Source organism: Porites lutea, chromosome 10, assembly GCF_958299795.1.
Source record: "Porites lutea chromosome 10, jaPorLute2.1, whole genome shotgun sequence".
Taxonomy (NCBI): domain Eukaryota; kingdom Metazoa; phylum Cnidaria; class Anthozoa; order Scleractinia; family Poritidae; genus Porites; species Porites lutea.
Window position 1 is genome coordinate 12,892,524 of NC_133210.1, and position 26,422 is coordinate 12,918,945.

The 26,422-nt window shown below is 37.3% G+C and overlaps 2 protein-coding genes and 1 long non-coding RNA gene across 3 annotated transcripts in view; all 3 read left to right on the forward strand.

Annotated features, from left to right (window-relative positions):
- LOC140949534 (uncharacterized) overlaps positions 1-26,422 on the forward strand; it is a 75,505-nt gene that overhangs the window by 12,903 nt on the left and 36,180 nt on the right. The gene's annotated exons all lie outside the window — the stretch shown is intronic.
- Positions 419-1,924, forward strand: LOC140950105 (uncharacterized). Its single transcript, XR_012167144.1, has 3 exons — positions 419-437; positions 516-570; positions 1,824-1,924. It is a non-coding gene; the product is annotated as an uncharacterized lncRNA (long non-coding RNA).
- LOC140950718 (origin recognition complex subunit 3-like) lies at positions 3,706-24,567 on the forward strand. The gene is made up of 21 exons (XM_073399960.1): positions 3,706-3,826; positions 5,951-6,055; positions 7,108-7,190; positions 9,535-9,627; positions 11,122-11,170; positions 11,895-11,976; positions 12,828-12,987; positions 13,419-13,532; positions 14,689-14,825; positions 14,910-14,973; positions 16,501-16,617; positions 17,086-17,165; positions 17,487-17,573; positions 18,738-18,808; positions 20,902-20,987; positions 21,229-21,320; positions 21,433-21,508; positions 22,073-22,138; positions 22,280-22,396; positions 23,264-23,352; positions 23,536-24,567. The coding sequence occupies exons 1-21, from the start codon at positions 3,706-3,708 to the stop codon at positions 23,639-23,641; spliced, it is 1,995 nt and encodes a 664-aa protein (XP_073256061.1). The 3' UTR covers positions 23,642-24,567.

Genomic DNA, 26,422 nt, shown 5'->3' on the forward strand with positions numbered 1-26,422 from the left:
CACTTGTGCTAGCGGTCAATAAATCCACCGCGGATTTTCAGGACGCGCGCAAGACCCCATGATCTCTAAAGAGGAAAGGCAAAACCAGAAGGACAAACCAGTGAGCATGGTGAGGATCCGCCGGATCTTTAGTAGACCTGGATCAATAAAATCTTCAACACCAAATTTTAAAAATAAAACAGTAAACTGATCCTTACGGCAAGAAGAGTGATAGCAAAAAATAAATACAGAAAACAAAAATGAAATTGTTCTTACCGTTCTTTTGGAAACACGGCTAGTGTTACCCTCTAGTTTTCGAACGCCACTCCACGTGTTTCACGTGACTCCACCCAACAGATGGCCGGGGCACCTGGAACGAATATAACGCGCCCGCGCGCGAAAAGCGCCATCCAATCCAAAAAACCATCATGGCGGATGAGACAAGTTCTGTTTCTAAGGTAAGCTGCCTAGAAAATGAACGAAAATTTGCTCTCGTTTCTTTGCCATCTTCATGATATCTAACTTTTGGTCATCAGGGATGCTTTCTGATCAAGAAATCTACAGCAAAGAGTCCAAGAAAGCGAAGTGCAGGTTTGAATTGTAGTCGTTTCGAAGCCCGAGGTTTCAAGCACACAGCCCACGCAAGCTTTCCTTGTTTCCAGACGACCCTTAAACGTTTGTTTATACCCCGTGCTCTCCTTCTCTCTCCCAGCTCCTCCACACACACACATGTACACCCATCCTGACAAAAATACCTGAAAAATTCCTGAGAAGATGGGATGGGCATGCTTGAAATTTGCACCGTTCGAGAAAGATGTAATACCGTAAAATTCCGAAAATAAGCCCCTCCATTTATAACCCCATCCAAATATAAGCCCCACCACACTCCCAACTCAAAAAGCCTTCCGTTAACAGCGGTAAATCGCCCCTCCAAATATAGGCCCCCCAGAGGGCTTGTACTTGGAAATTGCCCTCAAATACAAAGTACAACAAAGAAAAACGGTAAATTTCCTTCCAGGAATAAGGCTAGCCCAATCGATTTTTAAACAAAAATTTCTGCAGACTGCAGACTAACTGCAGACCATTGTTTTCAGTGTTAGAAAACAATGGGACTATTGTTGCCACGTTCTCATTTGCATGGTGAAGACAATGGTCTGCAGCAGTCTGCAGTCTGCATTTTGTGCTGACCGACATAATCTCACTGTGGATTTTAACTGGTGTTTTTTGGTGTTGGGGAAACCATTGTTGGCTCCCCATTCTCTTAATATTTTTCTCTGTTATTTTCCAAAAGAATGAATTGCTCCTTACGGGAAACACAACACCCTCTAGGCATGCTCTAGGTTCCTTCTGGAGCTTCTCTCTTGCTACCTACAAACAGTAGCAAAAATGTTGAGACACTCTGACAAAAAACCGACCTTTCTTACTTCAGATCGCTGCTAGTCACACATCTGTTGGATATATTACTCACCTCCCTCCTCCCCTCCATTCGAAGTTGTTCCTCCAAGTTTTTTGAGCATGGTCTTGTATTGCTAGCAACTTTGATATGGGGAGGAGGGGGGATCACAAGCACAAGGTCATAAGCAGGTCATTTAAGCCAAAATAAGGTACAGTGACTCAAGTATTCTTGCAACTGGTTGTGGCATCTTTTGGTTTTACTACTGATTGCTGGTGCCCTTGCCACTCAATAGCCTGTGAATTTCTGATAATAATGGAAATTCTGCATCTTAGGGAAGTGACGTCTGAAAATATGTCTGTGATCTCATCTAGCCACTCCACTGTCACTTATTTATTCATTCTTAATGAAACACAGGATTTCGTACTAACAGTGTATTTTATCTTTGTAGAAGATTACTTTCCTGAAGTTAGCGGTGAAAGTCACTCTCATCGTAAGCTAAGAAATGCAAATTACAATGAATGCTGGAATTCTATTAAAAAGGAGGTTGAGGTAAGAGTTGATTTTCCATTTTTGTTTTTTTAAACCATATTCCTTTTACCACGTTTGATGTCATCGATTTTTGCAGTCATAGGTGACTGAGATTTAACTTGTGCGGGGCAGGCGTTTTTTAATGGAAACTCAGAGAAAGTAAGGAAGGAAAGTTTTTACAATGTTAAACTGAAGTGGCCGGATACTGGGAAACATACTATATTTGTGGTGGTTCAGTAATTCTTCCTTTTACTAAGGCTCTTTTTTACCAGCTTTGACTTGGTATATTTCAGATTTGACTTATCTCTTTTTAATGTTCAATTTAATGTTATGTTGTGCTTTTGAAAACTCATACGCAGGGAAATCTTATTCAAACTTTACAAAGCGTATATTTTACCTCACTTTTATTATTGCTCCTCTGTCTGGCACTTTTGTGGAGCCGGCGATGCGGATAAGCTTGAAGCTTTAAATAAAAGAATAGTTAGATTTATACTTGGAGATTACTCGTCTCCATACAACACTCTTCTCTCAAAAGTCAGCTCTACTTCGTTGTGTAACAAACGCTTTCAAAATTTCGTCATTCTGTTATATAAGAGTTTGTTTTTCACTCATTTTCCTACTTATATGAAGAATATGTTTTCACTCCGGTCCTCTTCCTATGATCTTCGTGGCAACTACATTCTTTCACTAAGTAAACTTAAAACAACTACCTATGGTCTTAACTCCTTTTCTTACTTTTCAGCTAAGCAGTGGAATGCACTGCCGGACTTTTTTCGTACCAGTTTTTTTGCAGACTTTAAGACCAAAATACAGGATGTTACCTTCATGTAGATTCTTTTTGCCTGACATACTTAAACTTAAAATTGTGAATTGTAAATAATGTTTTCTTTTTTTTCTTTTTGTTTTATGTGCTTATTATTATTAATATTATTTTACTATTACTTCTTATAATGCATTTAATGTATATATATATTTCTATATTATTTTCATGTAGTGTCAGCTCGAAAATATGAGCTTGTTAGCTACTCTAAAATTCGGGTATAAATAAAGTTTTTTGTTTTATGTTATGTGTTTTCACTTTTTGCCCTCCACCTTCTTGAATGCAAAAATCAAAAACCTCAGAAAATCTCAGGAAATCAGTTTTTGACTCGCCCCAACTCTCTGTCAGTTTCAATGTCCAAGATAGTAGGAGAGCATTCGTTCCTAAAATTCTAAGTATTGTCATTCGTGCCTCAAAATAGGCCTGCAGGCTAGTGGAGGAGAAAGACATCTTTCAAGCCATACTTTATCATCATCTCCACCTGGTCATGCTAGTTGCACAGATTGCCAAGACTTGCATATTTTCATCCATCCTGATCAGTCATTGCATTGTGTAGGAATACAATAGGGTATTCAGTTTTAGTAAAATCCAACTAGTGGTCTATTGTCAATGCTGCATTCTGATTGGTTGAGCTACTACTAGGCTGTAAGTTATAGCTCGCTAGTAGCTAAAAGTGCCGGCTTATTGGTGGCAGAAAAGGATTAAAGTCTTACTTTAACTAGCTAAGGTTGTATTAGCTCGATATTTTTGACCAACTAGTTGGTTTTTACTAAAACAGAGGCCATGAGGGAGAATTATTCCTCTCTCCCTCATGGTCTCTGAGTCAATAGCCCATTCGGCCTTCGACCTCATGGGCCATTGACGCAGAGCCCATTCGGGCTTGAGGAATAATTGTTAAATATTTTCTCTGAGTTGATATATCTATATGAACCCTGGACCTAGTAAGAACTGAATTTTTTTTTTGAAGCATCTACAGACACAGATGAACAGCAAAATATTCTCCGATCTTCTGGAATTCATAAAGTCTGCTCAGAAGATGAGTTCTTTGGGTTCTGAGGGATCTGTTGTTATACGTGAAATACCAACAGCTGCACTTATAACTGGTAAGTGCATTTAGACTTCTTTACCCTTAAAGTCCCAAAGGTGACCAACATCAATTTTCTCCTAACCATATCCATAGATTGTCCAGAGATTAGGTTATAAGAATTAATAAATTGATCACCTAAGAGAAAATGCTTTGATCTTTTATCAAATTTTCTCAACACATTCTTTAAGGAAATGTATAGAGATCAGTTTGGAGAATTTGTATGTGGATATTGGGGCTTAAAGGGTTAATACAGTGTATAAGTCAAGACAGATTCAAGTGACTGTTTTCAACTCAAAACCAACAGTGACTGCAGGGTGCAAAGAAAGTCGGTTTTACAGCCGGCCATTCAGGCAAGCTGTAGCTAGCATGTACTAACCCACAAGTCATTTCAAATAGTACCCCAAAACCCTTTTTGATTAGCAGAATTGGTTACAATCCTTCTGTAATTTGAATTTCCCAAAAAAACAGCACTTGCCCATCGGGCAAGTTAAGAGCAAAAATCACTAGCCGGATAGCAAAATCCACTAGCCCCGGGCTATCAGACATGACTTTCTTTACACGCTGGACTGTGGCGGTTGGGTTCCCTGTTTTTGTTTTCCCCCTCTTCAAGGTCACATGGCCTTGTCATTGGTTGTGCTTGTTATGTTGTAGTTTTGGGTGTTCATTCAAAGTGATGATCAATTATGACCAAAAATCTAAACTGAATTACTGCTTTGTTGGGAAGGACTGTATTGTTAGAACAGTCTTTGTAAATTGGCATGAATCAAATCTTGTAACCATCCATTGCAGTGAAAATTAAGGTACGGTTACAGAGTGAAAAATTTGAATGAACCAATACGATCTGAAAGCAAATTGATACCAACGTGTTATCCATTACTTTGCACCAAAAACAAGCCTTGTTACTGTTGCAAAGCACTGGAAAAAGGTTGTGTATACCCTTTCAGATAGGTTGAAAATACACAAAATTAACCACATTTTTTTTTGTTTTTAGGCAGGTAACTTTATTTATTCATGGTATTTTCTTTAGGTACATTTACTTTCTAGTATAGAAAACTAACTAAACTAGAATCTAAGATAAAAACTAAAAAAATAATAAAATATTCTCTCTTAGGTTATAAATAGTTTAATCACAGCAACAAACAAAATGCAAAGTCAGATATTCAGGAGCCTTGTTATTTACAATATGCTATGCATCATTTTTGCTTTACTATTAACTACACAGTGATGGACAAGCTTTGACCACTTTAAATTTTGAAACAATTGACAAATACTGCAGTCATAACTGGAGAAAGTTACAACGCGAGCAGCACAAATTATTCTGTAGTTTCTGCAATTTAGAAGAAAAGTTCTTAGAACAGTTTCCCCATTCTACATTACATCAGTGTTCAATCTAGAAATTAGTGAAAGTGGGTCATATGTCTCACAAGGCATTTTAAATTGGATCATTCCAAAATGGTCTGGGTTAGACTATGATATTGAGACTTTGAACAGCTTTGAACAACCGATACCACCAAACTGACTTCTCCAGCTTCACTGCCATCCTTTTCTGGCCCATCTTCATGCTTTTCAGGTTCAACTGCCATTTTCTTAAATAGCGTAAAAAAGAAACTTAGCTTTTTGTTGTCCTTTCATAATTAAAGGAAAACAAAAGAACAAAGTTAACAGATGAAGCGCGAATCACTTGGCAAAGCAATGTATGCATATACTATGCTCCAGTCTTGCCTAGAAGTGGGTGGAACAAAAACTACTTGTAAAGCACGTGCACTTGTAGCACGAAATGACAGTCATTTCACATACTCATTTCAGGAAAGTAAGCACACCGATTTTTTTCAGGCGACAAAACCCTTTGTTTCGTGACAGCTATCCCTCATCAGATCATCTTATTTGGGAACGTGACCACTTATAGTTTCTTCAGTTGACGTTTTTAGTTACACAAAAACTTGTACTTGTCTTAGGCACGAACAAGGTTGCAAAAACAAAAAAATGGTGACAACAAAATTTTCAAATTTTTTTGCAAACCCCAACTCTCTATTTCTCTGTCATAGTGCAAACAGGACCTTAGTCTGGCCAGCCAGGTCTGACAAAATTAATGGTAAGCACCCTCAGAAAGAGTTGACTGTTATAAGTGTCATATTTGCAGGTGTGAACATGCCAGATCATGATGTGATATTTTCTCAACTGGCCAAAGAACTCAGAAACCAGGTGACTCCATTTGTAGCTCTGCTGAGGTCCAAAGATTGTACAGGTGTGGAGATACATTTTTTAACTTTACATTGGATGGTAATTATTTGGCTGCCTACAGCAACCCAATCATAATGTGGGATTCATTGTTGGGGTCGCAAAAAGACAAAATGGCGGACAGATCTCCCTGATGGCATTGCATGCCCTGTCCCCCCCCACCATCAGTTCCACGAAAAGGAAAATATATATTAAGCAAATTACCCTTTTGAACAGGAAAAGACTTTTCTGCGATACACCCCCTCCCCCCCCAATCTGTCTGCCCCCCCCAAAATATAGCATGACAGAATAATGTGACTAATTTGATCTAACTGGAAAATATGTTGTTGTTTTATGCTTATTGAATGCGACAGGGTCAACTTTTGTTGTTTTTAAATACTGTTATATAGCAATAATTTTCTGTTTCTTAAAACTTGCAATGCAAATTACCGTATTTATTCAAATAAGTGCCCAACCTCGAATTAGCGCCCACCTCGAATAAGCGCCCATCCTAAAGGCAGAAAAAGTTAATTAACACCCATCTTCGAATAAGCGCTCACCCCACCCCCTCCCCCTCCCATTCAAACTCATATAATCGCCCACCCCACCCCACCTACTTGAGCTGTAATGAGATTGAAATTGAAATTGAATAAGTACTAATAAGAGACTTTCCTGAAGACGGAGTGTTCTCCTGAGTATTTTAGAGAAACCTTGCTTTTTTACTTCTTCACGTTTTGTTACTGGCATTTACTGTTTTGTTGCAGAATAAAAATGCTACACTAATTGCTGAAAATGGTGAAAATTTAATAAGCACCTAGCCTCGAATAAGCACCCACCTCAAATAAGCGCCCACTATCAAGGTCCAAAAATTTAATAGGCGCCCAGGGCGGTTAATCGAATAAATATGGTAAGTTTGTTTTGTCTGATATTGCATTTAAAGATCTTCTAACTATGTGGGTGAGAATGTTCCACACGGCAGCAGCCCAATTTACCATCATGGGGTAACAAATGTTACTTTTGTAGTGGGTTACTGAATACTTGATGATAAGAGCTCAAGCTATTTGTACCAACTGTTTTTAGTATTTATAGCTGTCAATGTTGTTTACTTTTTGCATGGTCCCAATTCAGTTATGAAAGCAACCATTATTGGACATGAAGTGCAGGTAATTTAAGTAGTGATATTAACATTTATTCAGGGCCACACTGATAACAGTTGTTGATTGTCTTTGTTGTTGTTTCCTTTGTTTGTTTGTTTTGCTGTTGTTGTTTTTTAAGCATTGTTTTTTTTTAGCTATTTTGAAAAAATAGCTCATATGTCAGTGGTGTGAGCGTATGTATCTTTGTGGCTTTGTATCTTTGTGGCTTTGTATGTTGGGATGTTTGTTGCAAGAGCCAATTAGGTTGAAGGTACTATGAGTTGATGCTTAGGAACCAATGAGATCTTGGCATCTATTTAAACATGGCATTGGTAAAGGTCGAACAAGGGCACTTTGAGACCGCCGTCTTGATCCTTCACAATTTTTTCGTCTTTTATTACGGCTATAGGTGTTTGGAAGAATTACATTAAATATCTTCATGATTCAAACGCTGTGAACAGTGATGCAACTGTTTAAGGGTTCATATTTAAGTGTGGATGCTGCTTCGAAGCATTCCTGACCTAATTCGGCTATCGGTACAACGCACGTCAGTGTCAGTTCTGTTTCACCTGCTACAACTGGGTAGAGTATAAAAGATCATATATTTTCAAATCTCTTCCAATGAAGCAATAATTAATATTTAGATATAGACTTTTATTCGAAAGTATGCGCCCTATAAAATGTGGTTCTAGAAGTTTAAAAGGCAGCTTATTTTTTTGAAAGCTGTATCGAGTATTGTTAATCCTGTAAACAAGCTTTAAAAATATTATTCTCTCGCTTACAAAGTTCAACCGACCTATTTCGTTCTATTTAGTAAAGATGCATAACTTACGTAGAAACAGTGGCGTTAGAGAATAAAATTGGAGGAAGCTAGTCGACACAATAATCATGATATAAGTAGAAATATATTTCGGCAGTTTGATAATTTTCTTGGAAGTTAATAAATGTTAGGCTATCAACCTTGACCTTGCATGAAACATAATTTAATTGCAGATGTTGTAGTAAAGCCGAGGTGATTTCTTAAAATCGTTTAAGAAAATTTTGTAACATCTTCACATGCAAATTGTGTGCATGAGTTATTTTCATAATTCTGTTAACTAGATTACTGTGTGATAACTCGAATTCCCTCACGTACGAACGACGAAAGGGGGCAAAGTCTGACTCTTTCACGTGCCAGCTGTGTGACTGTACATCACATGCAGATTGGCTTTTCACAATAATAATAGTAACTTGGACGTATGAAGACCTGTTTCATTTAGTAACCAATGCCTTAAAAAAGGCTCTTGTCTTTTAGGAAGCAATAGCTTTTCAAACATGATGAAATAAGTTGTCGGAGTTAAAGACCGTTTTACAAAATTTTGTTAATAAATGTTAGGTTATCAACCTTGACGTTGCATGAAACATAATTTAATTGCAGATGTTATAATGAAGCGGAGGTGATTTCTTAAAATCGTTTGAGAAAATTTGGTAGTGAAGAATTTGCCTTTTTTTAACGTATGAATTGTAAAAGGGCCAAAGACCAACACCTTCACGTGCAAATTGTGTGCGTGAGTTATTTTTATAATTCTGTTTACTCAGCTAGTTTACTGTGTGATAACTCGAATTCCCTCACGTACGAACGACGAAAGGGGGCAAAGTCCAACACTTTCACGAGCCAGCTGTGTAACTGTACATCTCATGCAGATTGGCTTTTCACAATGATAAATAGTAACTTGGACGTATGAAGACCTGTTTCATTTTGTAACCAATGCCTTAAAAAAGGCTCTTGTCTTTTGAGAAGCAATAGCTTTTAAAACACGAAGAAATAAGTTGTCGGAGTTAAAGACTGTTTCACTGAGTAGAATCGCACGTGAAAACCTCGTGAATTATGATGATGCAACCATCTACCAAAATGATAAAAATCCTGATATTTCGTAACTATTCAGTATTCGATGAGTCACATTTTGGCTTAAGAAACTCCGAGAAAACCTTAGAGTTTTCCTTCTAATCAACGTTTGGTAAGCAGAAATTTATTTCACTTTAACGATTTGTTTAACTTGCACCAGATGTAACAGGGAAAGACAGAGGAAAGTGAATATATAGTTTGAGGATCGACTCAGCTGAGCGTTTCGCATTTTCATTTTGTACCGCAATACGCAATTTCGCACAAAAACCTAATCTACATTTAGGATGAAAGAGGTAGATTGATCACTCTTGGTAAGGTTACACCGAAGCATTAAAGTTACACTGAAGCATTCAAAATAGCTCATGCACGTTTAACGTCCCTATGTTTTGCAAAATGTAGGGCTTAAAAAATGTGAATTTCCAGCTGGCTGGAGGTCTAACTGTGCTAACAACTTTCACCATTAATTTACTTTAATTTCTAACAAAGGAAGAGGATGATTCTACTCCAACTGAACAAGGAAAAAAGATCAGCAGTTTTACCGTGCCTGTGCTATGTCACTGGTATAAAAAAATCACAAAGGTTTGGAAATAATTATGTATTTTTCATTTAATGGTAACTATTTTACATTTTTAGCTATTTTTTACCCATTCTTTAATAGGGGGAAGGGGAGCTGTGACTAGAAATTATTTTTATACAACTTAATAAGACAACTTTTCTGAATTTCCTTTTTTTACCTTACAGTGGCTATATTGTAGGAAAAATCAATCTTAGGTTAAATCAGTAAATTAACCTATATTTGATTCAGATTTTCCTTTGTTTCCTAACCCTAATTATTCATGGGAGACAAACAAAATTCTGGTTTAAACCTGAGAAAAGATTTAACCTCAATGGCTAGGCATGAACTATTACTCTTTTTAGCTGGAAGTACGTACATGATAAATCTAAACACCACAGACCTTCCTGATTTACTTACTGTAAATTATTTTTAACTGGAAATAGTTGAGACAGCAGCAATACCGCAGAAATTTTCAAAACTAGTGAGACTTTTTTAAGTTTAACAAACATGTTTCGATGGTACATCTGTCATCATCAGTGTGACAGTTATGAGAGTTTACAGCTGATAAAATGTACCTGTTACAATGTACAGTATGATGTTACATTGCATATTGTTTTCCAACACAATGTAACATATACTGCACAATGTACAGTATGATGTTACATTGCATATTGTTTTCCAACACAATGTAACATATACTGCACATTGTAACAGGTATGTTTTACCAGCTGTAAACTTTCATAACTGTCACACTGATGTTGATGGATGTACCGTCAAATCATATGTTTGTTAAAATTTAAAAAGTCACACTATTTTTTGAAAATAACTGGAAATAGGTTTAACCAAGTCAGCCCCTTTAGGGGGTTCAGTTCAAATATAATATGTGCAAATTATATTTTAAATGCAATATTACAGTTTCAAAGCTCAATTTCAAACATCTACTGACAGCATCCCGACAACATAACCTGATCAAGATTCCTTTTATTGAGGGACTTACATAAATTTTTGAAAGTAAGTATGAACAAAGTAATAATTTTTCGTAAATGTGCAATTTTTAAATGATTGCACAGTAAATATCTCTTGTTCTCTGTGTGAATTACATACTGAACAAAAATGAAGCTAAATTAATAAAAATGTTTTTAAAAAAGTGTTTCTTCAATAACATTATTAAAGTAAGTATAAACAGCATTATTAAAGTAAGGCAAGTATTTTTGGCCCTATTATATTATACTGATTGAATTGTACTGTATTATTCAGCTAAATATTATTAATTTTAAAACAAAAAATAACAGCAATTTAACTTTTCACTCAAGTGAGAAAAACATAAAGGATCAAAAACTTACTATAATTTTTTATTGATAATATTGCTAATTAAAAGTAAAATGCTAAAATTCTAGAAAAATATACTAAAAGAATGCTAGATTTTTTTCTTATTTTCATTCATTTCCTTGTCATATTTAGTTTATTTAGAGAAAAGACCACATGCCAGCCTAAATTATAAACTATTTTCTTTTCAGCAAGATGACTCAAAAAGAAGGCGTAGTTCTCAACGACCTCAGTATTCAGGTAAAAAATGTGATTTGTTTACCCCTGAAAACAAATGAACAGCTCTCAAGAACTCATCTGGACATGTTTGTGATCCAAGATATGAAGAATTGTTGGTGTTAGAGGAGATGGGGAGGAAGGATATGATCCAACAAGAATTCAACCCACACATGGCATTGATGCCAAGACCTGGCCCTCTGCCCCACATTGGTGCAGTGCTCCAGGCTCAACTTTTTTGACAGTTTTTTGGTTTTCAAACACAGAATAATTTGCTCACCAGAAAATAAATAAATAAATAGATAAATAAATAAGGCAAAACAACATGCAAAGAAAGTCATGTCCGATAGCCCAGGGCTAGTGGATTTTGCTATTGGGCTAGTGATTTTTGTTCTCAACTTGCCTAACAGGGAAGTACGGTTTTTGGGGAAATTCAAATAACAGAAGGATTGTAATCAGTCCTGCTAATCAAAAAGGGTTTTGGGGCTAGTTGAAATGACTTGTGGGCTAGTACATGCTAGCAACAGCTTGCCCGAATGGCAGGCTGTAAAACTGACTTTCTTTGCATACTGCAGAAAAAGAAAAAAGACATACATCACACTGTTGTTAGTACAGTACTCCTGAGCTATTTTTCTTGACACAGGGATAGGGAAACAGGTCAAATGAAGACCTTGAATATTATTGAGTTTCCATGTAAGCTATGTTGAAATATAAGTTTATATCATCCAAATTCCTTTTAATCTTGTAGATCACCCTCCTTTGGTTGTCATCTTTGAAGACTTTGAAGGTTTTTCTCCCGCTGTTGTTCAAAATTTTGTCTCAATTTGCAGGTATCCCTTGAAGTGATTATAGTCACTTTTTGGTCTGTAGTTATAGTGTACATATAGTGTGAGAGTTATTTGTAGTAAGACAAAGAACAAGGATTGCGCAGCTCAATGTCTCAACATTTTAAAGACATTTGTATGCTATGGGGCACTAACTTGGCCCCCACCATACAAATGTCTGTAAAGTTTAGTGACTTTGGGGAGCTATAATTATCTTTGCTTGCTTTACACATAACGCTTTCAAATATGGCAAGTTTATTAATGTTAAGGGATTCTTTTCAGTGGTATTAACAGATTTTTTCTAAATGATCTCCATCAAAACTTGAAAAAAACCACGGAAGGGTTTATTAGCCTTTTAAGTCCTAATGGTGACCAACATAAATTTTCTCCTGATGATATGTATACATCATCAAGAGATTAGGTTATGAGAATTAATAAAATGATCACCAAAGAGAAAATGCCTTGATCTTTTATCAAATTCTCTCAACTTATTCTTTAACAAAATGTATAGAGATCAGTTTGGAGAATTTGTATGTGGATATTAGGGCTTAAAGGGTTAAGGAAACTTATGTACAGTCAAACCTTCCTTTATGGTCAACTGCTTAATACAGACACCTCATTATTACAGGCAGTTTGCTATGTCCACAGGGAAAGAAAGCCCTTACATTGTCTCTAATAAAAATTCAACCTGCTTAATACAGACACCCTGTTAATATGGACACTTTCTATGGACCCCTCAGTTTCCGTATTTAAACAGGGTTTCACTGTATTTTGACAAGTTGGCTAGCTGTTTTTTTGTGAACATGACCTTTACCTTCAGGCTTGCCTAACTAGCCACTGTCTCTTTTTCTTTGCAGTCTATATTTGAGTGAGCTTCCATTGGTGTTAGTGTTTGGAATTGCAACGGCTGTGACAACTGTCCACAGGGTTCTTCCACATGCTGTTTCCAGTGTGTTAGCTATTGAGAGATTTCAATCTCAACCATCGCACATCTGTGTTCTGGAGATTATCAACAAGGTAATATTAAGTTATTTTATTCAAGTGCGTAAATGCCCAGCTGCACAAAAAACAAATTGTCTGTAAAATCTGAACTATCCCTTAAGAGTATTAGGAAAGAAATTAATTTTAATAAAGGTTTGTGTGTCGCTATTAAATTCTCATTTCCCCCCCTTGTGTAGGATGTCATTTTTTGGGTGTGGGCCTCAAATAGCATATCAATTTTCTTTTGTCTGATCCTTAAATAGGGTCAGGGTTTAAGAACCTGGGCGACACCACACCTATCCAAAGTTTATGGGAGACCCATCCCCCTCCCTGTGGAGTGCGACCTAGTAGATGCAGCATTGGTTATAGATAGTGCCCAGTCTTTGCCCAACTTATCAATATTAATTTTATAGTATTCAATATTAATTTTAATTTATTAGTTATTACTTTGAGTCTGTTTGTTTAAGGTGTTGATGACTGCCAAGTTTCCTTTCAAGCTTGGAGCTACAGTGTTCAGATTTCTGTATGAGAATTTCCTTTTCCATGATTTCTCTCTCCAAAATTTTTCCAGAGGACTTCAGGTACATCTCGGTGTTTTAAAATATAAGTGCTGCATCATTGTCAGGGCTCAAAATTGGGACTGATACAGTCACCACTGCGACTAACATTTTCTCCTTGGTGACTGAAAATTCTGGTTTCTCTGTGACTTAGATTTATATTAAAAGAGTAAAGTTAAAACAAACATTTCATCTTACTTTGCTTTGCTTGTGTCTTAAAAAATGTGCCAAATCGCATGAAAAAAGCCAGTTTATGTCCAAACCTATTCGGTGTTTTCAAACAATCAAATCTAATGGATCGCACCATACTATGAGCTGCATCATTTACATCATACAAACTGGCAACTAAGAATTTGCATGTAATGACTACATTTCTCCAGTTGGTCACCAAAGGTAACCTGAGGATTTTCTTAATTTCAAGCCCTGATTGGATGTTTGGTGTTATCTTCTCATTAGTCAGTCAAGGTTTATCACTTCTTTTTTCATGTATTCAATTCATTTTTGGTTAAGCTTTTTCTTGTACCACATTAGCAGTTAAAAGATAGTTAATGTCTGCTAGGCTAGTTTAGGATTAGCACGGTTGGTTGATGTGCAACATAGGGCCGGTATAATGAGCACACCATCAACCCCATCATTGTTGTATTAGTCAGATGGTGAGCATTTCAAGCTACACATCAAATAAGGAGCCCTTAACTTTTTTGGTCTTTAATTTCTCACACACCGCTGGTAGCCATGCCAAGCCGACCGCCACAGCCTGACCTTTATTTTAAACTCAAAAAATGCATACATATCATAACCTTGGAAAGGTAGGGCGCTAACAAAACTACAAAGTTGCACCGTACATTTAACAGCATACAAAACTGAAATCTTAGGGTGGGTGGGTGGGAAGGTCAGTAATGGCGGGAGCAACAAAAGCAGCTGCCCGCCCTTCAGTCACATGACCTATATCCAGGCTCCCAGCGGTGTGTGAGAAAAACATTTTCCACTTAATTCATTACACTCAGCCAGTGGAAAATTACCCTTTACTTTTGCCTTTGATTGGCTGTTGTATTCTTTACACTCCCTTGAACTCTGCATTCTCTAATGAGGTTCAGAGTTTAGGGGGCTTCCTTTAATTTTTCTTATTGCACAGCCTTTAGAAGTTCTAAGTGTTAGTTTTAATGTTATCGTTATCTTTCAGTTTTGCCTGATGGAGCACTATTTTGAGAGCCCTTTGAGTGTTCTTTGCAGTGTTTCAGTAGACAGTAGAAATGATATCCTGGATCAATTGAGTCATAAACAAGTTGAGATGTTCAGAAAAACTATATCTTTCCGTAGGTAAGGCTTATTAATTCATCCAACATGTGTCTGTTGGTAAGAATTCTACAAAACACTGCCAGTGTCACTTCATATTTATTGTAGGTATGTTGAAGGTGAACCACCCTCAAAGCAACTTAAACTGTTACTGGAGGATTCCTTTACAAAGGTCAGTCATTTGAATAATACTTGATATTTAACAATTATTTCTCAAGCGCAAATGGCCCATGGGCTATTGACTCAGAGGCCATGAGGTTGAGAGGAATAATATTATTATTAACTAAATTCCAGAGGACTGACCCACGGAAGGGTCGCCAATGCGACCAGCTTTTACGCAGTGGCAACTAAATTTTCACGCCTGGTCGCCAACCTGGCCTCCGAGAGAGGTGACTTTCTTCTTTGGGAAAACGTACACTAATGATAATTTGTTATCCTTTACAAAACTAACGGATAGTTAACGGTTTTTCTAACGCTCTAACCTTTTGCCCAAACGCTTTAACGGTTCGTTCAAAAGGCATTTTAACGATTTGTCTAGATGCTTTAACGATTTTTTCCAACACTCTAAAGGATTGTTCTTATGATCTAACAGATGGTCCGTCTAACACTTGACTTTTACTTGAAAGAGGATTGTGAAAATCCCAAGTGCTGAATTCGACGGAGGTCTTATCGACTTTCGGGCAAATCGATCGCAATTCTCGACAGGTCGTCCCGTGTTTCTCCGGGAATGACTTTTAGCGCATTGATTTAAAACAGTTTCTTAATATGTGGAACATGTTTCTCGATTTTTGGACTCGATAGCAGATTAGTCTGATAAAGCTTAAGCTAATCGAGAGCCAACGGCACTCAGTTATTTCTCGAGCGTCTTGTAAACATTTTTCTGTTGAGCGTGACGACCCAAACAAAAGCTCTGCCGTATTTTACTGACTTCTAATGAAGTACCGTTGAATTCATGCTGTTTGTCTAACAGACTTCTCGCGAAATCAACTTTTTTGCCCGAAAACATTAGCGACGTTTCCTCTTTCTAGAGACTTTCGATCACGTGCTACACAACCCCGAAATAGATCAAGTTTCACCGATGTTCATTTCTGAACGTGAAAATACATGGGACGCAAAACAAATTTTGCAGATTTTGTTCTTGAATAACTCAAATAGGTGTTTTTTTTATTTCTAGCGTTTGTTTATCTAAATGTGTATTCCATTGCTTGAATACATGTTTGAGGAGATTTACGCCTGAGTACGGGTTCATTTTCCCGAACAACGGCTGGTAATCGAGCCTCGAGCGAAAACCGTTCGAAAGAAAGTTCAAAGGAAGTCTAAAGCATTCTTTTTCTGTTAAGGCTAAGTAAAAGATGTTAAGTTTATTGTATTCCATTAGTTCTTAAATATAATATTTGGCGACTAGAAGACTTGTTCTGGTGACCAAAAATGAAAACTTGGGGGCCAGTTGGCCCCAACATTTTTTTCTGAAAGTCGAGCACTGTTAATGAGACTCAATTAATCTGCTATTGCATCTCGGGATCAAAGCTGCCTTCAGACCATGAAATGAGTACGAACTTTCTCGCTTTCTAAAGATGCTCTTAGAAAGGCAGGCAAGTTTGGTGAATATTAGACTAATGAATGTTAATATGCCACAGTCAATGAAAAACAGAGGATACAGAAAAACCCTATTTGAAAAATGGTTATTATCTCTTTACAGGATGTAATTGGCCAGCTTTTGGATGATCTTGACAAGTATCATAGGTGTTTTTTCCCAGTTCTACAGTGTCTTCACATTGTGACCAATAATCTGCCAAGATACCCTCTTGGAAAGAAGGTAATGTAAAGTCATCTAGTTTCCAAACAGCTAGCAATAATATTTTGTCTTTGTAAGGGAGTGGAACATAAAATTTTTAATATTAGGGGAATTGTCACTTACAGTTTTCAGGGTGGAATGAAAGTCATTTTTAAACCTTGCAATTTGGGCAAGCTGAAGCTTGCATATACTAGCCCAAACATCCTTTCAATTAGCCTCAAAACCATTTTGATCAGCCCGCAATACAGTCATGTGACACTGGTCAGCAGATAATCTTTTTGACAGCTGTCAGTTGACCATAACGTGGATGGCCATAAGGATGTTTACTATCAAATTAAACACAGATTGTATATGCCTTGGACACTTAGCTAGTGATGCCCAGTCTTTACAAGAAAATAATGCCTGGTTAGCATCCAATCAGAGCACGCATACTATTCTATAGCCATATAATGATAAGTTGTAATAATTTATAGTTTTTGATTAATCCAGGCCTGTGATGTGTACGAAAACAGTCTTGCAAATAACATCTATGATAAGGAAGAGTATAAGGAAGCCATGTCTCTGCTGAGGTACGATAGCTTTAAAGACATGTTTTACGATATTTTACAAATTTTTAAGTTTGGAGCATTTTTTGCAGTGGTATTTGTAAAAATTGATATTTACTGAGACAAATTTTTGTCTCCTTTGTGGCAATTATATGTATTGTGAATCTATTAATTTGCTTGACCATTTTGGAAAAACGACTTGTTGAAAAACAAAACCACAGCGCAAAACTAGTGAGGATAAGTAAAAAATCTTTGATACTGTAGCTACTGCTTCATGCTGTTAAAATCAGTTTACTGCATGTATTTTTTTATGGGAAGGTTAATATGGATATTTCCTATTAATAGAGTTTGCTCGAGAGATGAGCTTCTTCCCCTGCTTCAGAAATGTGTTGATGTTCTGGGGAATGCTTTAGAAGGTACTGACCCTAAAATGTGAGTACAATCGTTACATTTCATGTTAGATTTCTTGTTCTAAGCAGTGAGGACACAGAATTTCCTTTCATCCCCAGAGGCAATAATATTAGACAGACTCAAGAAAGAATGATGAGACAGAGAGGGAATCTTAAAGCGTTGGCCGGGATATGTGATTTTCACTTAAGTTTTTTTCCTGGAACATCCGCACATTTTATTTGATTGTTTGAAACGCTATCAAGTCAATGCACAACTGCCTCAAAGCAAACAAGAGTGACACACCAGGAGAGTATGTTGTCCCATATTATTTCTCTTGACAGTTTGCCGACCCTTCTGGAAACCAACTTCTGATTAATTTCAAGCATTTAAATTGGTGTAAAAATAAATTTGGTGAAATTGACTTATCCACGTACTTATCCCAAGCTGTTTCAGTATTCTCTCTTGGCAGACTCAGACAAGAAAAAAAAATAATGAATTGATACTGGTGCATCACTTAAGGTCTGTCAATAAAATCCTATGATGACGTGGCAGGTTTGTCTCTGCACAGGTCACTATTTCCAGGTATTAAATAAACAGGACCAAAAATGACTCCTAGCCCTTATCAGTATTCAAAATGTTATTGTGTTTGAATGGAAACTATTGGCTTTGGTTGGGTATTGTTGGAGCAGTGACTGATTGTGTGCTCATGACCAGTGTAATGTGACTTGTAAAAGAATCCCTATCTATGGTGTGACCATTAAAATGAGAGTACCCTGCATTATTTTCTTTGTTTTGCAGCATTCGTTGATAGTTTTAAAATATGGTACTCTTTTTGAATTTTGAGAGAAGGAATACAGTGGCAAATTTAGGGAAGGGCCCAGGGGGTCTGGGTTGCCCATCTTATTTTAAGGCAGGGATGTCTCTAAGATTTCAAGTTGCCTGGTAAATACAACAAGTAGGCGGGGAATCAAAGAGCCAGGGATTTCTTTTGGTTTTATTTTTCTTCTATTTTCCTTTGCAAGTAGCTGGGGGCCATGTTTATAATAGCTGGGGAAAATCCCTGGCCCCCGGCTTTTAATGACAGCAGAAAAATATTGTTTTTGAGGTTGGGCCCCTCTCTTACTTGAAGATCTGAATCTGTCCCAGGAATTGAAGTGTTCAATTGGCATTTTCTCTGAACTGCTTAATATTTTTTGCTGGTTTTAGGTATTGCCAAGAACTAAAGGAATCAAGAGATCTTATTGCACGACTTGTTGGCCAGTTTGAAGATCTTAGTGGTAAAGTAACATTTTAATTGGCTGTCTTGTCGAAATTTGATTTACAATTGCCGGTAGTAGGACACCTTGGGAGTGGCAGGCCTGGGTTCAAATCCTGGCCAGACCAACACTGAGGGTCATTAAATACCCAAATAGAATGGGCTACTGCCATCATCTCACGTCTGCAAATGTTCAACACTTATTATTGATCTGACTCTTGTTGGATGTGAAAGGACCACAAGGGATGCAAAACTCTCTGGCAGTGGCCACCCATAGTGTCTGTTTATCATAGTTGTAGGAATGGGTAGGGAGGGTACGGTACTTCACATGGGACCTGTGAGTCCATTTGTGCCCACACCCCCAAAAGGTAGGCCTGGACTCAGCCAAGCTGTTAAACTAAATGTGTAATGTACTGTAACAAAAGTCGTTGGCATTTCGTTTCTTCTTGTATGATGCACCTATCAATGTAAACCCCGTGGGGGGGGGGGGGGGGGGGGGGGGAGTGCGGGCAAGGGGTGGGGATTTGACAAATTTTAAAATTTTTCGATCAAATTCCCCAGGGTGGGAAACGAAAGGTCAATCAAAAGTGTCAAAAAAGCCCCCACCCCAGGGGAAAAAATCTAAACAAACAATGCTATAATACTATATAAAACGAATAAAAGAACATTTCAAACACGTTGTTACTACTTTTATTTACGGTTAACGGAAGCTCCATTAAATTACTCGCTGTAATTAAGTATTTTCTCTCTCCACTAGCATCTCTTATCTTGAACAACAAAATCACTCCAGGAAGATTGACCGTGCTATATAATATTAATAAAACGTAAAATACTTTATAACATCTGCTCAACATGTCGGAACAGGTCGGATCAGTGACCCATAAAAAATCCTCTGACTTTCATCGTTGAATTCGATTTCAATCGAGTTTTACAATCAGATGGGAACTTGAAGATAAAAACTTCCTCAAAATAGACATTATCTGTTTAGATGACAGTTTAAAGTATCGGATTATGGCGATTAAAACAAATGAAAACTTCATACCTTTCTCCAACAACGTGACTTTCAGGAAGCCTCGAGGGACGGACTTGGTAACTGCTTCTGAATTGATACCAGGCTTCTGTCGGTCAAAGTCAAATGTCACGACCCCGGGGTCGCCTCGCACGATCAAAAGCCCGACAGCGGGATTAGACCCAGGCATCAAATCCCCTCCCCTTGCCCGCACTCCCCCCCCCCCCCCCCACGGGATTTACATTGATAGGTGCATTATTCTTGCTTGATCAAACATACTGGTCATGAGAGTGAGTAAAAATAATGAAAATAGTACCACAAGAATTAAAAAAAATGTGTTGATATTAAGGTTTGGAACCGAGGTTAAGGGTGTACAGTTGCCTCCCATCAATGTATGGCCCTGGTTCAAGTGTTGGCGTTGATGACATGTGGGTAGAGTTTGTTGTTTGTTTTTGTCCTGGCTTCAAGAGGTTTTTCTCCAGGTACTCCAGTTTTTTGCTCTCCTCAAAAACCAACACTTCTAAATTCCAATTTGATTTGGGACACATTTTGCCTAGTTCCTGTACGGCGTTTTCCTAGTCCCTCTCGGTCAATTCGTTTTGGTGACATATCCGAGGCGAACCGACCAGGTGACCCGAGACACTTTGGCAGCGAGGAAAAATGAGGCCTAGGGACTAGGCAAGGACACATTAACATTTCCAAAGAAGTGTCTTGAAGTACCTAAGCACTTCATGGGTAAACAATAGTATCATTTCATGCAAATTTCCTTCCTTTTCATTGGTCGAAAGCCCACCATGTTATCTGCAAATAATTGCCCACAAATAATGGTCTGCTCATATGCAATGTCATCCAACTGTGTTCGGCTGCAATTATATTGTGCTTATGCGTAAATGAAACTACGCTTTTCTCCTTCTTGTGAATGCTCTTGCGTCCTTTCAAAGAGCAATTTGTGATCGAACAATGAAACAATTATTGAACTCGGAGGGCAACCTCATCCAGTATCGGTTGATTTTTTTCAAAAAATAAATCATCTAGGTGGTTTACATGCTTCCTTACCTTTGTTTCAAACAGACTTTACTGAATGCCACTGTCCTTTATACTTACAGCTGCTCAAGAGAATCAAGAACAGAGATCAAATTCAAGTCAGAAGGAGGCACTTTCAGCTGTTGCAAATAGATTTGAACTGCAAGAGGTCTGTCATAACAACCATAATGATTACTAGTTGGTTATTATGATCCCAGATAAATCATGTAGGAAGGTAATGTTCAAACGTGCAAATTCTTAGATTCACAAACATCAGTCTCCACTTCTAGTTCGAGTGCTAAATTTATACTCACATCATAAGTCACTGAAATGTACATGATTAACATACAGCTTTTCCTTTTTCCTTTTCACAACATCTTTAAACTCTTTTGTATTTGTTTTTATGGCAGAGACTCATGAATGCAGCAAAGCAGAAAAGGAAAGAATCCCCATATGATAAGTTACGGCAAACAGCGGTGGACATATTAGATGACATGTTCAGGTAATATTGAAGATCAGTAAAGAGTACAGAAGAGAAATATTGCAGAACAACTAAATTAATAATCAATACAATACCAATGACAATAAATTAATTTGCTATTTTTTTTTATCAGAAAATACCTGTCTTGTCCACGCAACCTGCCACTGAATGAAGTTATGTACTATGACGATGTACAAACAACAAGAAAGGTTTGGATGCAACTTTTGTTTTATCATATTTATTTGAGTTTATTTGCGCATCTGGCTATTTTTACTTTCAATGTATATTTCCACTTGACTGTTATTGCTACTTTGTTTTTTACCTTTTACCAGTATGTGATTAAGTTTTATAATTGTATATTGCATTTTGTATGTACTGTGCCATCTTTTCTTAGTTATGCTTAGTTCCCAGTTATGTCTTTCGTATTAAATGAATTATTGTACTGAACACTGGAGTGTTGGAATGTATTGAACAGGTGTGCACTTAACTTGTAAATAAATATAATGAGTGTCAGTGTATTTAGAACAAAAGCGCTAGTAAAGGACACTATACATACCCTACTGGAGACAAGACCACCATTTTACGTGGTCTTTGGAGCCATGTGAAGGTCAAGCCATTTGCATGGCAAAGGCAATTCAACTTTCATTCCATAATTATTTTAAGACATTGAGTATAAGCTAACCTAGCTAATTCTGCCATTGACAATATTTAATGTTATTCTGCAGTCAAGTCATGTGAGAAAATTTGAATCATTGTTTTGTCATTGATTATAGCATTTGGTTGGAATGCCTCGTGTTGCTATCCAGACAGCCCTCAGCAATCCTCAGCATTATCTTCAGGTCAGAATTTGCTTGATACATGATGTTAACACATTTGATTTGCAAGAAAGAAGCATGACTGGAAAGTCAGAGGCGAGAGATAAACCATAGGCTAAAATTTTCTTCTGTTGAGAAAAAGCTCTTCTTTTTTCTTATTTTCAGTGTCAATGTTGTCAGACAGATGTAGGAACAGTGCAGGATACTTTACCAGACATATGTATAGCTTACAAACTTCACCAGGAGTGTGGCAGGTTGATTAACCTCTATGACTGGCTTCAGGTAAATAAATGCACATCATAAAAATTTTGATGTTACTTTAGATTAGCTGTTGGCTCCTGACCCTAAAAGCCAATTGGTTTGATACCCTAACTGTGAAACAATGGGAAATAATGATAAACAATGTGTTATTGTTTTCTGTGACCAATGAGGAAGCACCTTACAAGGAGCTCCTACTATACTGACTGTCGGGGGAGGTTCCAATGTAAGCCAGACCCATAGGATCTGTAAGTAACTTGTAAGACTTTGCTGGTGGTTGGCAAGGAGTTAATTGACACAATGTCTTAGCTTTGGTTACTTACTTGTAGTTTTAGTACTTGGGGATGCAAAGCAACCCTTATCAAGAAACATAATTCCCAGACTTGGGGTCTGTTCTGTTTATGTTCATGGGTTGGGAGGGTGAAGTGGCATCATAAAAATGTAGTGGTAGGCAAATGAGGGTTCAAGCACACTCCATCCATAAGAGATGGAACTTAAAGCATTGTCAGATTTCATATGATGCAGGTCTTAGTACCAGTCTGTATTTTATTTTAAAGAGCTCACCCAGTTTTTCAAAATCCTGAAGTATGGTGTTTATTGTGCCAATATTGAATGAGATACAGCCAATCAAAAACTCCACACATCACAAAGAATTATGTAAACTGGTCCATACGTTTCTTGGAGAAATTTAAAGATTTGGAATGTCTGTATCTTGGCAAATATGATGGGAATTGTCCCATAGCAAGGTATCTTTCTTATCATAAATATTTTATTATTTACTTCTGCTTGGATTCTGAGAGCCTACCATACCTTTTGTATCCAAGTGACAAACATTTGACAGGTTGTCACACTTCTTATTTTGATGCTTGAAAGCCCTCTTTTTTTTCTCAGGCATTTATAGCCGTTCTTGAGCCCTCAACAAAACAGCAGTCCTCAAAAGGCACACCAAAGAAGAAACAGAAAACAGATGAACAGCTTCAGTATCTTTTTTTCATTGATTTAATTCCTTACTTAACAGTTGTGTAAGTGTCTGAATTGCCCTGCCGGCCCTCTTCAGTTTCTGTCATGTTGAGACCTCTAATGCATGTTTCTTTACTGTTACTTTGGAAAAATTTCCAAAGTAACCATTAAAGTTTCTTAATTTGCCTTAACCTTACTTACAGCGCTCACTTCATTCAAGCAGTCTCTGAACTACAATTTTTAGGATTCATCAAATCAACTCGACAGAAAACTGATCATGTACAAAGGCTCACATGGGGTGCCTGTTGACAGAGAATCATGTTATAATATTTTGATTCCCATAATTCGGGGCTTTACACTTACTACTGTATCTATCATGTTTGCCAGGACTTACTACCAAGGCTACAAAAAAGCCTTCAGCTAAATCTGAGTGCCACTAACTGATCATTAGCATGAATTAGTGGTTTGTTATGATGTATGTTAGAGTTTTAAAGAGCCAGCACCATTTTTTTGTGGTCTGCCATATCTAACCACACAGGAAGGAGTGTGGCTGAGAGCCCGCAACAACGATGTGCAGTATACACTAAAGGCATACACACTCATATTTGCATGAGTCAGGGTTGAGTTTTTTTTTTTTTTCAAGAGAATCAACAAACCAGAGTTACTGACATGAATAACTCTATCTTGGTTGGCATGTAACAAGACTGGCTGCTTATGGTGTCAATGAAAATTGTAGAACAAGGTTTTCTTTTGAAGGCAGGCTGGCCTGCTGAATGAAATCTCAGTTCAAGCAGCCACAGCCAGCCAGGATCTCTGAAAGCGGCCCAGCCCACCTTCTCATAAAAACGTATTACAAATTTTATGAGGAAACAAGGCATGAGCTGAACGGCTGAGCCAGACGGTAAAGTGAGCCAGAGCAGCTAACCAGGCTGGCTCACCTCATTGACACTTTTTGATATTTTAACGGAATATCATCCTATCAGCAACACAGTGATGACTAGTAAGATATGCATCCCAGTGAAGTCTAAATGCAATGTGAATTTTTTTTTCCCTGAATCTCTTTACCATGTTTACAACATAAAAACAACCTAAGAGTTAGCAAAATAAGTTTATTCTTGTATTTAAACAAGCATGTTTGTTTGTACAAAATACACATGAGAAAAATTCTCACAAAACAGTTTATATAATAATTATTGTTAGAAAATGTTATTTAATAAAGAGCTACTGGTATTTCACTTCATTTCATTTCATTTCAGTGATCTTATTCATTACTTTGAAGTATAAGACATTAAGTGTTGCATGTTCTGGTGTTGCTCGTGTTGCTCTTAACACGAGCAACAGATGGTTATTTGTGCGCAAAATCGTTGCAACTTGCAAAGTTTGCAAGAGGAACAGGTGAGCCCTTGGGCACCTTATCATACCAAACCAATTTCAGTAGTCTCATGCTGTAGTGTTTGAATTCTGCACTTCTGATTTTTCTGGTCCACCAGAATTAGGAAATTCTAATAATTCCTGGGTCTTCAAGGATGACTATTTAAAAGGATGACTATTTAAAAGTCAGAGCTACAGAGTAGTACTACTGTCATCCTGGCCCGGGTTCCTAGAAAGCCGATTAGCGCTAATCGAAGATTAAATCTCGCTAATCGCGGAATACATTTTGTCCCACGATTTGATCCTGTTCCTGAAGGCATGATTAACCATAATCTGGGAATAAACTAAGAGTTAATTTTAATCCACCTAGCGAGGTCGATTAAGTCACTAATCGGGGGAAAACGTTTGTAAAACAAACAAAATGGCGGACTTACCGTTGCCTCAAAAACGTGAAAAAAAGTTCCGACAGCAAGAAATTGATCTCGACCAATTCACTGATGAAGAGCTTTTAAGTAAAAACGGGTTTGGCCGAAAGTCAATTCAATATTTGGTAGAAATCCTCAAGAACGACCTCGAGAGAAAGACGAGGAGAAAACATAAGCAGTTGCCAGGGTGGTTACTACTTCATGTAATAAATTTGGTCATTATAACACATGGACTGTGGACTGCGGATTAATTATAGGGACTATGTTATAAAAACTGGGCCAACTATTTCTAGGTAGATCTCCGAGATGAAGAATTTCGGTTTCCTCTTCTTCTCCTTTGGTTCAATCTAGACCACTTCATTTTCGGCCATTTTCCTTTACTTCACCTGTGCCTAAACATTTTTCGCGCCATATTTTTTAAAAGCAATCATCCCCAAAACTAGTTAAACCGGTTTATTTTTTACACTAATCTCGGATTAGTTAATCGTGGGTTTATTTCGCTTTCAGGAACTCCTTTTTAACCCACGATTAGTTACCCGAGGAATAAGAAAATTAATCGTGGATTTGATGCTAATCGGAGGATAGTTTAATCGGCTTTCCAGGAACCGGGGCCTGATGCTTATTGATATTAAATAATTAATATTTTCTTTAAGCTGCCATGTCTTTATTCATCCTAGTTTTATTTTCTTCTTTTTGCTGTCTTTTGGACAGTTTCCATCAGATGAGGTCTGAAAGAGGGGCACAAAGTGAAAAAAAAAACATATCTTTAGTACATGTAGTACAAAGCTTTTCATTCACCACAACCAAGCTGGGAATTTGCTGACTTTTTTGCCAATTTGAACAATTTTATACCTGAACTTGAAGCGCTTGCACTGAGCCCATCTGATATCATTTCATGAACTTTCGTTACTTCTTCAAATGTGACAGCAAGACTCTCCTTGAGACCTGACAAAAATAAAATTCAACAGGTAGATCTGACAAAGTCAACAAAAATCTGGAGACTATGTGAGAAAACCGAATAATGGCAACAATATTGATCAAGAACTGTCCAAGAACTTCAAGTACCTTCTGAGGCCTTTTGTATCACATCCATCTGTTTTCCAAAGTTGTCAAGCTAAAATGTTTTCGAAAAACGTCCATTAACAAAAAAATTCAAATTTAACAGTACTCTTCACAAACAGGGCGCAGTTCCTGAGAGGCCGATTAGTGCTAATTTAGGATTAAAATTTTGTTCCGATTTTGTGTTTTATCTTCCTATGTATTGCTTAGAGTAACATTTTGTGTTATCATGACT

Bases quoted from the DNA above. Each gene is read 5' to 3' on its own strand.
- LOC140950718 (XM_073399960.1), top strand. From the start codon at position 3,706: ATGAACAGCAAAATATTCTCCGATCTTCTGGAATTCATAAAGTCTGCT. The intron at 17,166-17,486 runs GTACGATAGCTT...TCCTATTAATAG, and splicing joins GAAGCCATGTCTCTGCTGAG to AGTTTGCTCGAGAGATGAGC. The intron at 17,574-18,737 runs GTGAGTACAATC...TGCTGGTTTTAG, and splicing joins GAAGGTACTGACCCTAAAAT to GTATTGCCAAGAACTAAAGG.